The 14,719-nt window shown below is 43.8% G+C and overlaps 1 protein-coding gene across 4 annotated transcripts in view; it reads left to right on the top strand.

The window, feature by feature from the left end:
* Positions 1–14,719, top strand: part of LOC119160826 (TBC domain-containing protein kinase-like protein) — a 146,235-nt gene that overhangs the window by 13,649 nt on the left and 117,867 nt on the right. For all 4 annotated transcript variants that reach the window (XR_012887714.1, XM_075880743.1, XM_075880744.1 and 1 more), the window contains 4 exons: positions 11,809–11,878; positions 11,943–11,998; positions 12,350–12,411; positions 12,470–12,597. Coding sequence is in view for 3 of the 4 variants with exons in the window: in XM_075880743.1 (XP_075736858.1) it covers positions 11,809–11,878; positions 11,943–11,998; positions 12,350–12,411; positions 12,470–12,597 (316 nt within the window). In the remaining variant the exon portion in view is untranslated. The remainder of the gene's footprint in view (positions 1–11,808; positions 11,879–11,942; positions 11,999–12,349; positions 12,412–12,469; positions 12,598–14,719) is intronic.

Below are 14,719 nucleotides of genomic sequence, written 5' to 3'. Positions count from 1 at the left end.
CAAGAATCTTCATTTTCTTTATTCTTATTATCACTACTGCGTGCGCTTTAGGTGCCCGCAGTCTTCGTCTTCTTCTTGTCTCCAGTGGGTTTCAACTGCTTCTGACCTGCAACAAGTTGTTCTAGCCAAAGTAAGCAACTATGCAGTGTAAAGATGTTGAAGTCTGCGGGAACTTTCTTCTGGTGTGTGAGGCATGGCTACCCATTGACGCCAGAGCACTCTTTCTTGACCTTAGCTAGCAGGATAATCAGGGTGAACAGTAGAAGTGCCTCAAACAGGCTGGCCGATGTTTCGATAGGAGGACCTGTCTTTGTCAAAGGCACATTGTCATCCTTGGCGTGTTAGTTTCAAGGGGGTTAGTAGTGACGTCATCTTCTGGTGGTGGCGCGTGCCCTGTTGGCACTTGTCAACTGAAAAGAAAAAAACAATTATAAAGCAAAGGAGTGCAGTCCTCGCTTCATTTCAAGTTAGGTGGTAGTGATTCGAAATGTTTTCGGTGGCTGTAAAAAAGAGTTCGTATGAAAAGAAAAGGAGAGAAGAAACACGCAAACTAGGAGCTGTGTGCTGCAAAGTGGTGTCTGCTACAGACACGAAAAAGGAAAGAGCTGCAAAGTTCGAAGCCTGCAGACGGTCACTGTGTCCGGCCACCACAAAGAGTTGCCGACAATATCGGCTTACGCCTGTTCCTGAACACCTATGAATGGGACACAAACAGGAAAGTGGTTACAAAAAGGGGGGAGAAGCAGGCAGCGTACTTTTAAATGCCAAGATGTCAAAGGTAAGCAATACCTGATGGGGTCGGAAGAGCATGTGTTTAATGAAGAAAGTCATTGGCAAAAATATGCTTTCGGTATCCTCGTAGGTGGCCCACTCAGCGAAATTGCCTCAAGAATTTGGCGGCATGTTGGCTGAGAAGAAGAGAAATTGAGAATGCAAAGGAAAGAAGCAATGATGACAGAAAAGAAATAAAATAGAAAAGGTGGGGGGGAAATAAGTGGTATGTTAGAGTAACAGATGAAAAAAAGGGAAAAAAGGAAAAAAAAAACGTGGAGAACTTTCTGGGTTGGCAATCACCTTAACAGTGTGCGATAGGAGTGGTTTTAAAAGCGAGGAAAGAGGAAAGAAAGGAGTGGTTCAAAGGTTCTAGAAAATAACTTCGTAGTTGTATATAGACACATGCATATCTGTAATTGAAATCGAAAAATTGAAAGAGAATATTAATAGTATGATATGACTAGGAGCAATTTCATGTAATATCAATTATGTCTATTTGAAGGCTTGAACATATCTTGTCTCTGTAAATATTGCCCCAATTATGCTATGGCTTTGAGCGATTCCAAAATACCACGTGCTACATTGATTCCTGATGGGTGTAGGGACTTCAATTTATGTACCAAATATGATTCCATGTATTTTCTCTCTCGTGGTGACCGGAAATTAGTTTGTAGAACATAAAGCTTTGCTTGGTCAAAATTCTGGTCTTGTTAATTGAAGTGACTGGCTACGGCTTTTGGTAAATTGTGCTTTGTGTCTCCACGGTGGCTGTTCAATCTTGCGTGAATTGGCTGCCCAGTTTGGCCTATATATTGTTTTTTACTGGCACACCCAAGACAGTGCCACCTGTTTTCTTGCTTTGAAAACCACTCCTACCATGCATCGTTAAGGTCATTACCAACCCAGAAAGTTCTCTGCGTCTCCTTTTTTTCCTTTTTCTTTTTGCTCTTTTTTTTCTCGTTTGTTAAGCCCAAGCTCCAAACTACCCCCACTCCGCCTTTACTTTCTTTTTTTCCCTTTCTCTCATCGTTGCTATTTTCCTTTGCATTCTCAATTTCCATTCTTCTCAGTCAACATGCCGCCAAATTCTTGAAATAATTTTGCTGAGCGGGTCACCTACAAGGATACCAAAAGCATATTTTTGCCAATGACTTTCCCCATTAAACACACGCTCTTCCCACCCCATCCGGTGTAGCTTCCCTTCGACATCTTGGCATTTAAAATTACGCCGCCTACTTCTCCCCCGTTTTTGTAACCACTTTCTTGTTATGCGTCCTACTCATAGGTGTTAGAGAACAGGCAAAAGCCGCTATAGTCGGCAACCTTATGTGGTGGCCTGACGCAGCGACCGTCTGCAGGCTTCGAACTGTCCAGCTCTTTCCTTTTTTTATGTCTGTAGCGGACACCGCTTTGCAGCACACCGCTCCTACTTTGCGTGTTTCTTCTCTCCTTTTTTTCCTTCCCCATTTTTTTCCACCCTCCGAAAACAGCTTTAACCACTACCACTTAACTTGAAATGAAACGAGGACTGCACTCTTTTGCTTTGTAGTTTCTTTTTTCAGACTGTGATTATCAGCAAGGACACACACCACCACCAGGAGATGACGTCACTACTAACCCCCCTTAAAACTCCCCGCAGGGGCACCTGCGCAAGTAGGCGTTTGGTGTGTAGCGACACCACGGACCCGAGCGAACCGGGGGTTTCGACCTCCTCCCACGCCTAGCCGTGCGTGGCTTTGCCGTGTCCGGGGAAAAGGGGATCCTGGGGGTTGAGCCGACACCGGGTGATCGGACCTTTAAGGCCTCCCGGCAGAGGCAACACACCCCTTTGGCCCCGGCTTCACGTAGACGGCACCCCTGGGCTGACCCACCCAGGGGAAATCGGCAGTTGCCTTTTCCTATCTCTCTCTCCCTACATCTTCGTGTTTATCTCTCACTTTTTATCTATCCTGTCTTCTAGTCTCTTCCGTTTACTTCCAAACTTCCTGGCGGCTAGGGTTAACCTTGTGTAGTTACCCAACCTTGGGTAGTTACATCTGGTTATAGCGGCGATGTATGACTGGCGCCTTCAAGTGTTCTACCTTGTAGCGTCCCGCTGTTGGGCTCGGTGGTGGGTGGTCACCATCGCCGCCGAACATGAAATGCACCACATGGCAAAATCTTTCCCCCTTCTCAATGATCGGTCCCTGAAAAGAAACCACACCGATGAAAGCTCCAAACGAACCGGAAGCGATTGCGACCACTTCCCACGCTTTCTAGTCATACACTCTCTGGCAGATAACGTCTCTGTTGCAGGATTGTCGGTTTTCCTGATAGCTAAAACCATTGCTAACCTAATAGGCAAAAAGTATGATGCAAAGAAACTGTCATCCGGTGATCTTCTTGTTGAAGTAAGCCAGAAACAGCATGCAAACACTCTCCTTAAACAGAAGCAGTTCGCCCACCTGGACGTGTCTATCACCCCCTATCGCAGTCTTAACACTGTTCAAGGCGTCATTTCACAACGTGATCTGACGCAAGAAACTGAAGCTGACCTCCTTGAAGGCTTTCGAGAGCAAGGCGTAGTTGCCATCTGTCGGATAACCATCAGACGAAACAATGAAGAAGTGGTGACGCCTCATGTAGTACTAACATTTAACCGCTCCATCGTGCCAAAATCCGTGAAAGCTGCGTTCCTTCACTGCAAAGTCCGCCCCTACATACCCAACCCTAGAAGGTGCTACAAATGCCAGAAATACGGACATGGGTCGAACACCTGTCGCGGAAAACAAACATGTGCAAAATGTGGTGATCATGAGCACCCAACCGAGAGCTGTACTTCCACGCAAACAGAGTGCCCCAACTGTCACGGGCCGCACGCAGCGTACTCGCGGTCATGTGAAATTTTCAAAAAGAAAAAGGAAATAATCCAAATAAAAGTAATGGAAAACATCACATTCTCTGAAGCCCGGAAGAAGGTGTCGCTCTTCTCCGGAAGAACGGGAAGAACGTACGCTGACGCAGCGCACCGGGGAGCCGGGCGGCATCTAGAGATGGTGGGCACGCAATACAGCTTTGCTGATGCGTGCACATCTCTGCCCCCCACCAAGCAGCCACCGGCTGCACCAACCTTTCAAGTCCCGGAGGTCTAACTTCATCAGACCCCAGGGACCACACAGACAACTGAGACACCTGTCTCTTCTGACAAACCTCCATTAGCTTCTGAGGGTCCACCGGAGGCAATGGAAGTGACACCAGGATCCTCAGCGTCTAAGATGCTGACGGAATCTCCCCAAGTAAGGTGGGGCTCCATAGAGTGCCTCAGAGGGAAGAGACACCCTCCAGTGAAGCCACCTAATAAAGGCAGCGAAGTGTGAATAAGTCGCGCTCTTTTCCTCATTCATGAAAATGGCTGCCGAAAGTATCATCCACTGGAATTGCTGAGGCTTACTTAAGAACTTAGACGACATCTATGAAATACTTGCACAACACCAAACAAGCATACTTTGCTTACAGGAAACACACCTAAAACCAACACACACTAGTCTTTTGAGAAGATATGTGGTATACCGAAAGGACAGACAGGGCACTGCCCATTCATCTGGTGATGTCGCTATCGTGATGCAGAAAGCAGTTCCGTCTCAAAGCCTCACTCTGGTTACTGATTTAGAAGCAGTGGCAATACGAACCCTAATTTTTGGACGAGTAACAACCGTGTGTTCACTATACATCCCTCCAGACTACCAACTCTCTACTAAAGAGTTTGAAGCACTCATCGACCAGCTTCCGCATCCATTTCTGCTGGTCGGAGATTTTAACGCGCACCACCCTTTATGGGGATGTAGAAGAACAGATTCTCGAGGCTCCTTAATTGAAAACTTTCTGTTGTCCTCCGGCTCCTTTATATTTAATAAAAAAGAGCCAACATACTTTAACGCAGCGCACAACTCATACACAGCAATAAATCTTGCTATCGGATTTCCTTCACTCTTGGCAACCACTGAGTGGGCTGTAATTCATAACCTCTATGGAAGTGATCATTTTCCTGTTTGTCTAAAAGACAAAGGAAATACGAGTACAATGACTGCGAATGTAACCAGGTTCCGAGAACAGGATGCGACCTGGACGAAATTCCGAAAACTCTCAAAATTATCGCGCTCATCAATTGAAAACCTAGGCATCGATGAATGTGAAGCGTTGGTCACACTGCACATTATACAGGCCGCAGAGCAATCCATCCCACATACATCTAACAATACACGGAACAAAAGACGACCTTGGTGGAACTCTGAGTGCAAAAATGCTCGTGACAATCAAAACAAAGCATGGTCGAAATTCCGCAGGTATCCTACAGTCGAAAACTTGGTGAATTTTAAGCGTGCAAAAGCAAACGGTAGACGTGTCTGACAAGAGTCTAAATGACAGAGCTGGCAATCCTTCCTCTCATTGGTGAACTCTTAAACTGACACACAAAAGGTGTATAACAGAGTAAGAGCACTCCTAGGGCACAGCACTCATCCGATGCCCCTTGTTAGTACTGCTGGTGATACATTGGAACACCAGGGAGATGCCTTAGGCCAACACTTCGAGTATATTTTCAGCTCAGCACATTATACAGACTCCTTTAGGTGATACAAACTTGCCTAGGAACGTAAACCTATTTGTGATGACAGGCCATCGGCAGGAGGGTACAATGCCCCCTTTACTACAGGTGAACTAAAGGCAGCACTGGCAAAGTGCGGCAGCTCAGCAGCAGGCTTGGACAGGATTACTTACGGCATGCTGAAACACCTACACGAGGAAACTCTTGATGTCATCCTCATTCTTTTCAACAATGTATGGTCCTCTGGGCGTCTACCCATAACCTGGGAAAGGGCAGTTATCATACCCATCCTTAAACAAGGAAAAGAAGCCACACTTGCTGCTAGTTACAGGCCTATAGCGCTGACCACCTGTTTGGGCAAGGTGTTCGAAAAAATGGTGAATCGCCGCCTTATGTATTACCTTGAATATAATGGCCTCCTTGATCGTCATCAAGCTGGATTCAGGTCTGGCCGGTCGACAACTGACTAACTGATAGCATTTGAATCCTATGTCAGGGATGCCTTCATTCATAAACAGCACTGCCTATCTGTATTTTTTGACTTGGAAAAAGCTTACGACACGACATGGCGTTATGGCATTCTCCGTGATCTGCGATCTTTTGGAGTGTCAGGAAATATGCTGAATACTATTGAAAGCTACCTTTCTGACCGTACATTTGTGGTTCGTGTTGGTAATGCCTTATCAAAGTAGTCTACGCAAGAAAATGGCGTTCCCAGGGCGGTGTTCTTACCTGCACACTATTCATCGTAAAAATGAACTCCATAAGCACCATATTGCCTAAAACAATCTCCTACACTGTATATGTGGATGACATTCAGATCAGCTTCAAATCATGCAACCTAGCCACTTGTGAATGTCAGATTCAGTTGGCAGTAAACAAGCTGTCAAGCTGGGCAGACAAAATGGGTTTAAGTTTAACTGTGACAAGACCGTTTACGTACTCTTCTCATAACTACGTGGCATAAGGCCACCCCCCAACATTTCAATTAACGGACAAACCATAACTACCAGAAAAAGATCACAAATTTTTAGTTGTTGTGGTTGATGAAAAGCTCAGCTTTGTTACACATATCAAACAGCTATGACTTAAATGCTTGAAAGCCTTAAACCTGCTCAAGGTGCTCTCGCATCAGTCATGGGGCACAGACCGTGACTGTCTACTGAACCTTCTCAACAGTGTAGTGCTATCACGTATCGATTATGGCTCGGTGGTTTACGAGTCAGCTTCAAGATCTGCATTGAAGATGCTTGACCCAGTGCACCACCTTGGGCTTCGGCTGGCCAGCGGTGCTTTCCGAACCAGCCCGACAGCCAGCCTGTATGTTGAGAGAGACCAGTGGTCACTAGAACGGCGACGTCAGTTTACAAGTGTCACGTATGCCACCAAGGTGCTTTCCCATATCGACCACCCAGCTCGTGCGCTATTGCAGGATACATCGAACGCCCCCCTGTTTTTGAGGCGACCATCAGCTACGCCACCGTATCCCCTCAGAGTGGCCTCACACCTTGGAAATATGCACATGCCGGTCTCCAGTCTTCAACTAACCTCTCACAAGGACACCGTTGTGCCATGGGAAATGCAGGCTATCGATTGTGACTTGTCATTCCTAGAGGTAGGAAAAAATGGCCACCCAGTCGCGATCGATCAACACTTCAAGTATCTGCAGGCCAAATACAGGTGTGCTGAATATTATACTGATGCCTCCAAGTCCTCCGCAGTCGCATGTGCGGCACACGGTCCCGCTTTCTCTGAATCTAGAACAATGAACGAACATACCAGTATATTTACTGCAGAATGCTATGGCATACTTTTAGCCGTAACGCACATTTTAAAGGAGAAAGAGCCAGCCTCGATCATATACACCGATTCTATCAGTGCTGTGACTGCGCTGTCCTCCACTAAGATACTCAAAAACCCAGTTACTAATACACTTCTAAAATGCATCATGTCAGCCCGCAAATCCAAGCTCAAAATCACACTATGCTGGATTCCGGGGTACTGCAACATTGCTGGCAATGAGATAGCGGACAAACTTGCAAAGTCAGCAGCACTCCGCCCATCAGTTGACGTAGACACCATCTCGTATGAGGACCTGAGGCCACTCATCAGATCCCGAATGCGTAGACAATGGCAAGAAGAATGGAACGCAGCAATAGCAAACAAACATCCTTTAGTAAAGCCAAGAATAGGAAGATATGTGACTGAAAAACGTAACAGGCACCAAGAGGTTGTGCAGACTCAGGATTGGTCATACACATGCAACACACTCGCACCTTTTAAACAACTCTCCAGCACCACATTGTGCAAAATGTGGTGATGAGCTGTCTGTCGTTCACGTTCTAATTACCTGTCCGTACCTCGAACCAGAAAGACTGTGTCACTTTCCAAAGTTGTACAATTGTCACATTCCGCCTCATCCACGATTTTTTCTTAGAGACGATCCCTTGTTTCCCCCAAAAGTAGTCTTAAAGTTTTTAGCTAGTGTAGGCTTCCCACATTCCATAACATATTCTCACTAATCTCAGCCTCCTCTCAATCCTGAGACTTTTTTATCAAATGTCATGCAGCACGCACTCCTTGTCTTGACAAGAACTTTTGATGACACGGCATGACTTTGTAAAACCCATAAGCATAGCCCGTTTTAAACCCATCACACATAGTCACTACACCTAAGTTTAAGTCCTATACACTACTCTTTTATTCTTGCCACCCTGAGTAGACTTTTTTTAATGAAATCGACCAAAAATCGTGTGTTTGGCACTCTTTGGCCTGAGTTGCCCTTGCGCCACAATTCTACCATCATCATCATCATCATCATCCCCCTTAAAACTAACACGCCAAGGATGACAAGGTGCTTTGACAAACATAGGTCCTCCTATCAAAACGTGGGCCAGCCTGTCTGAGGCACTTCCACTGTTCACCCTGATTATCCCACTACGTGTTTCCATCTGTCGGCTCCCATCTAGATTCTTGACCTTAGCTAGGTTACACTAGGGTCAAGGACGGCATGCACCAATGAGAATGACGTCTTCTCGGTGTACTGGCATAGCTTGCTGATTGGTGTTAGCTTGCTGTATTAATTCTTTCCCATATTTTTCGTTATAAATTTTACACCAGTCCTTCCGTATTATTTGATTACTGTTCTAAATTCCTTCAATGCTGTCTTGTTCACTTTTGGTATAGCCTTTCAGCCATTATTTTTCAGCCATTATTTTTCACCCATTATGACAGCCATTGCAGTAGGTGTAGGCTCATTTGGTCCACTGTGCGCATCAGTCGACAGCCCGCTGATAAGTACTTCCTTCACTTCCACTGTGGTTGTCTGAATTACTTGTTCTGGTGAGACTCCGTTCCCTATAACTTTCCTCGTCACATTTGGTTGCACATCAGGCTGGCTTTTTGCTGTATGTTGGTCCACTTCGCATCATGCGGCCTTTGTGTCTTATCAGAGGTCACCTGTTTTCAGAAACATTTGCATAATTACGAAGCTACCTCATGGTCTTCATGGGAATCATCTTATTCTGTACGACCTCTTCTGGTGTGCGTCGCTGTTTGGCCATCATGTCACCCTTCTGTTCCGATGTGAAGCACCATAACTTTTGACTTCTGCTTCGTTGTTGTGAACATGTTAGCTTGACCTTGCACTGTTCATCCGAATATAGTTTCTGCCACAGTTAACTTCTATCTCTTAAATACCACCTTACACCGCTTGTCAATCATCTATGCCCTGTCAACAATTTTTGAAAATGTTGCCAATACTGGTCTAGCCAATAATCGTGCCGACTTCACTGCACTCTGCATTTCTAGCTAAACCATCAGCCAGCTTCAATCGATCCTCTTCATGTTGATGAAAATCAAGAAGCGAAGCAGAAGTAGAGAACGTCTTGTTTATTAGACGCTGGGTGGAAAGTGAAAAGAAAGATTGAGTGCAGGCGCACGCTCAGGGCATGCTCTGGCCCTCTTATTTTTCTTCAGCACTCTCCCAAAATAATATTTAACAGTTCCCGGCTGAACAATTTGTATGGTTTCACTTCCTTCAAAACAATTGTTTTTAAACATTGAATCTTGTGCAGCTGATTCCAGGTGATACAATATTTGTATGGTTCCCCGCTACAGGCTGCCGTCTGAAGTGTGCGCTTCGCACGAGTAAACTTTGCCGTTGCTGCCCATTTATACTTCTGCGACTTGTCCCTTTTAAGCACTTGCCCTGTTCACTTTAATTCATTTACTTCGATGTCTTTGATCTTTCTTGAATCTGTCCTTTTAGTGTTATAGGCGTGAGCTTCTTGAATGTACTACTCTTTTCAGCACTAGTAGCCACTAATGCTTAGCATCACTGCAGCCTTTTCAAAGCTGCACTCCTGTTGTCTTCAATACTGGAACAGTTGCTGTGTCGAGGCAGTTCAACTTGATAGTGTTTGCTGTTTCTAAGAGTTCATTCAATGGAGCCGTTTTTGTCATCTTTCGAAAGCCTGTCTTCATCGGCCGTTCTTAGATCTCGACTTCCTAGAAAGACTTCAGTTGCTGAGAAACGTTGGTTTTCGTCAGGCATATGTGAAAGGTTCTTAAGGTTTCTTTCCTGTTGAACTTTGGAAAACTTCTCGTATTCCCATGTACTGTCCATACCATCCTTGTTTTCATGGCAGTCAAGGAGTGGTCCAGTCGCTTAATGTTTTCGTTAGCAGCTTTCCAGTAATAGTCTGCTCCTATAAGCATGCCAATTTCAGGCTCAAGTGAGACTTGAAACACAGTAGCATCAGCCAAACGAAAGTCATTGTCTTTCACCTTTTCTTGTACAACTGCCTCGGTCAATGTTGACAAGTCATTGCATATTTGTAGAACTTCTACGGCTTCTATTTCAAGTGAGTTTGAATTGTACTGATTACGCAGCATGACTTGTTCTCTGCGATATTTGCAAGATGCTGGAACGTTACCAAATCTCGAGATGGTGAGCTGCTCTTCGGCTACCATAGCGGTTTGCAGCTTCCTAGACAAGTCTTCCATGATGAAACTTCGTTCACTTCTCCCACCATCATCATCATCATTTATTCTCTCTTAAAGGCCTATTTAAGGCAATATATAAGGGGGGATAATATCAGAGATATGTCATGAGACAAATGCAGTGTTTGAATAGTAAGTAACAAGCAAATTAATTATACAGTAACTGATAGTGCTGAAACAAAAAGGCAGAGTTAATTGGAATAGTGTAGTAACTAGTACATGTGGTAGGTAAGTTGGACGTGAACACCATTGAGTACCTTAAAAAAAAGAAAAAAAAGCTTTATTGAGAAGAAGCCTATTGATAAACTAGATGGTGGGAGACTTAACTAAAAACAGAAGACAAGAACACTTTAAATTTGTCTGGGTCGAGCTCTTGAACAACATATTGCGGAAGACTGTCGCAGTGTTCACTTGCTGAAGGCAGGGATCATTTGTTAAAGGCTCGAGTCGATCCATGAAGACGTTGAACACTTTTAGAGTTGAATAGTCGAGGAAAGGTCCGATATGGTAGAATGAGTAGAGTGCCATGCAGGTGAGAAAAGTTGGGGTATAGTTTGTGAAACAAATTGATATGCAAGGTTTTTCTGCAAACAACTAAAGGAGTAAGCTCTAGAGATGATATGAGCTGAGTGATGCTGGCATATTTATTGTACTGAGATGATATGAACCGGACAGCACGATTCTGTATTAACTCAAGGGAAAAAATGAGGTAATCTTGATCGGGGCTCCAAATGACGGAAGCAAATTCTAGTTTGGTCCTTATGAACCCTGGCAGTGTGCTTGTTGCAGTTGCCCAAAGAGTGTTTAAAAAAGGCTATGAAAGGCCACTTTTCCAACTTTTGCTGTGACTGGGCTGGGCATTGTGCACAGGCCTGGCAGTTTTATAGTACTGTCAAGCAATGAGCATGATGTATGAGATTGTTGCAATTTGATTCGAGTTAGTAGTATAGATTTGTGGGTGTTCCCAAATAGATGTGGTTTCAAGTGAGCGCTTGTGCTGCTTATGTCTCCTTTGCACTACTCATATGAAGTCTTGCATTCTTAACAACCTGCCCAACTTGCCAGTATGTATTGTTGTAGCCATTATTATGGGGCAGGAACATTGTAAAATTGGGTATAGTTCTTTATAAAAGAAGCACAAGGTGTTGTATTTTGTAACATTATTGTAAGAGAATGTTGATGCTCTCATGAGCTACTCGGGTAAAACTCAAGTGGACAGAATAAACATTCAAATGCAAAATGATCTGCATTTCTTTTCTTACGATCTCTGCTTAGCTGAATGCTGTATGTATCATTTATGGTCAGCCATTTTATATAAGCATTGATTTTTTGCGAACATTTTGCTGTAATGCTAAATCTGCATGATGGAACTCCTGACTATCTTGTTCTGATCTTGTTGTTTTAACTTAGTACTGAAAAACAGCCTTTTTTTTTTTTTTACATGTTAGGGCAAAGAGGTATGGAAAGGAGCAAGCCTTGAGCAGATTTTTACAAAGCTGCTGACCTGCACCAAAGAAGGTAGTGATTCGCTTGCGTCACCAGAAAAGGCTGTGACATAATGGCACACTATTGTTTTTGCCAGATGGAGATGTCGTGCTTCTTTTGGCAGAATCTGACCCACTGAGCAGCAAACTTGAGGTATGTCAGCCATGAAAGAATAAGTTTTTATAGATCATGTGAATTTATTCTACTGCATGAGATTTTATTTGACTCATTTTCAGGGTGTTCATTTCAACACTTTTGCAAACATTGTCTTTTGTTGCAATTGTGTGAGACAGGCTGAAGCGAGTTAAAAGTATGCTTACAGAGAGTTCTTAACATATAACAGGTTATTTTATCTTGGGTTCTTCTGCTGTTGAGGTTCATTTGCTGAGCATAAATTTTTTATAGCAGAAGACAGTTTACAGTTATAATAAAGCACAAGTTTTCCACTCAATTAAAAAATTTTGCATGCGTCTCACAAAGATATTTGGCAATAACTTTCTACAGGAGCTGGACCCTCTTCTCAAGTCCTTCATCTCCTCGTGTTTGAAAGTGTTCCCCAGAGCAAGGTGAAATAAGTGTATCTCAATATATAGATGAGTATCACTTGCCGAACTAAATTTGCAGGCCATCGGCTCGAGAACTGCTACAACACCCATTCGTTGCACTGGCCGTAGAAGAGCCTTCACTGCCCATGCATTTGGAGCCTCTACGCTGTGAGTCACTGGCTCCTCTGAAATGCACACCTTGCTTCGGTGAGTGTCTATAAACCGTTCGAGTGGAGCTGTTTGTGGGCCAGGTATTATCAGTGTTTCTGCATGACCCCAATTCAAGAAATTTCGCGTGCACATTGACAGAAGGTCATTCCGCAGAATTCAGATGCCTGTATCTATGAATTTCACTCAAACAAGACTGCAATAGTTCGCTAATTTTTTCTAAATGCTTGACATATTACAGAGTAAATATTCGACATTCTTGATGAAAGCTTTGTCCATTACGTAGTGTCTCCGCAGAAATCAGCCATGACATCATCCTAAAATCGGAAACGCAAACATGCGTGTTACCAGTATGCATAAGGGCTTAATATCACTAATTGAAATTATTCACTTGAATAAATAAAGGCCTAACAAGTATCTAAATCATTTGATAGATGATATTGTCACGACGTCAAAACAGAGGTCTTGCCGCAGAGATTGAGACACCAGAACCAGGTCAATCTTTTTTAACTAGAACGCGCAAGCGAGTTCTTCTTTTTCGTCTATTTTGTAGTCCTTCGTGGCACATGCACAACTGCCATCGTCTCTCTTGAGCAAGCACGTGACAATATAGTGCATTTGAACAATGCAAAGTGTGTAGTGTTCGCCATGTTTTCCACGTGGCTGAGAAATGTGCATTAAGAAAACACGAAAAAGGGATGTGTGTTCTTGTTTTCTTCCATGCTTTATTTCATAATGCTTGTTGCCAACTCGTCAGTCTGTCTGATTGTGAAAAAATGCATGATGCGAAACACACCATGTCTCTCCTGCGTGAAGCACCCACTTTGGAGCTGATTTTGTTTGTGTCGCGAGACGAATCTGGGAAGGTCATGCACAGGCTCGGACTCTCGAGAAGCAGCATGAAAGCGTTGCATTTACTTGCTGCCCACCATTTCATTTAGTCCATTGCTTATCTGTGCAAGGCTATGTCACGTCTGTTGAAGATCATGGTATACCACACTTTTGTTGACTTTTGGCAGTGAGGAGGATGCTGCCAGTTTTTTTTTTTCCATTGTGCTGTCTGTTCAAGCATAAAATTTTTAATGTAGTAGTTCTAGTAGGAAAATGGGGGTTGATTATACTCATTATTCACCTGAAAATAAATGTGATGTATGTGTCAGCGTGCTTTGGGGAAGGTGTGGAGTTGCAAGCACTGGAGTGGCAACTGTAAAAAGCCTGATGCTATGCGCCACTTTGTGCACGCTTTATGGATAACTTATGATTGCGAGCACTAGAAAACTTTATGGGACAGTAAAAATGTCTATTTTTATGTAATATAGACTATTGTGTGCATAATATTAGAGCTCTATGCATGCACACTACTTGTGTGAATGAATGTAGGTTCATCTCTTTTGCCCTTGTGAGGTCTCAAAATGTATTGTGCTCTTGGAACACATGGAGACAGTCACACCATCGGGCAACCAGCACGTGTACATTTATTCACTGCTTTTACATCACAACGATATCGCCAGCCGAATCCAATACATCACAAGTGATATACCAATAATGTTTTATACAATATGCCACTACAATGCACAAACAACATAACGAGCACAAGGTACTGCGATTGCAGTGTTGCCGATGTTTGACTCACCATGAGAGATTCACAGGAAATGACCTGCAGCGTCATCCCCCATGGATTCACTATAGGAGGAGTTTTTTGCCACATGCTGCCAACATCAAAGGCACTTGCCTCTCTGCCACCAAAAATGTGCCACCGTGCTAATTCTAAACTGCAAGACCACAGTGCAACCTCTCGCTTGGCAGGTGGTAAACTAACCACGGCTAATCTGTGAAACATGCGTGAGCCAGAAGATGCGAGCAACTTCACAGGAGGTGATAGCACCCTCACATTCTCTTGTATTTTTTCATTTCATGAACCGGGCACAAATGTACAGATGTGGGATCTAAAAGAGAGCCATCCTCAGAACACACGAACACAGTACATGCTGCCATGCAAATGTACTCAGATATTTATTAACATTTTGCATAATGACAAACTTGATAGCTTGATTTAGGAATAACTAAGGTAGCATGCTAAATGACCCAATAGGATGCTGGTAACACATATAAAGAATACAGCACCTTCAAACAATATAGCTCATGAAATATACAGTCGAAT

Source organism: Rhipicephalus microplus, chromosome X (genome assembly GCF_043290135.1).
Source record: "Rhipicephalus microplus isolate Deutch F79 chromosome X, USDA_Rmic, whole genome shotgun sequence".
Classification (NCBI taxonomy): Eukaryota; Metazoa; Arthropoda; class Arachnida; order Ixodida; family Ixodidae; genus Rhipicephalus; species Rhipicephalus microplus.
This window is presented reverse-complemented; position numbering and strand designations above follow the sequence as displayed.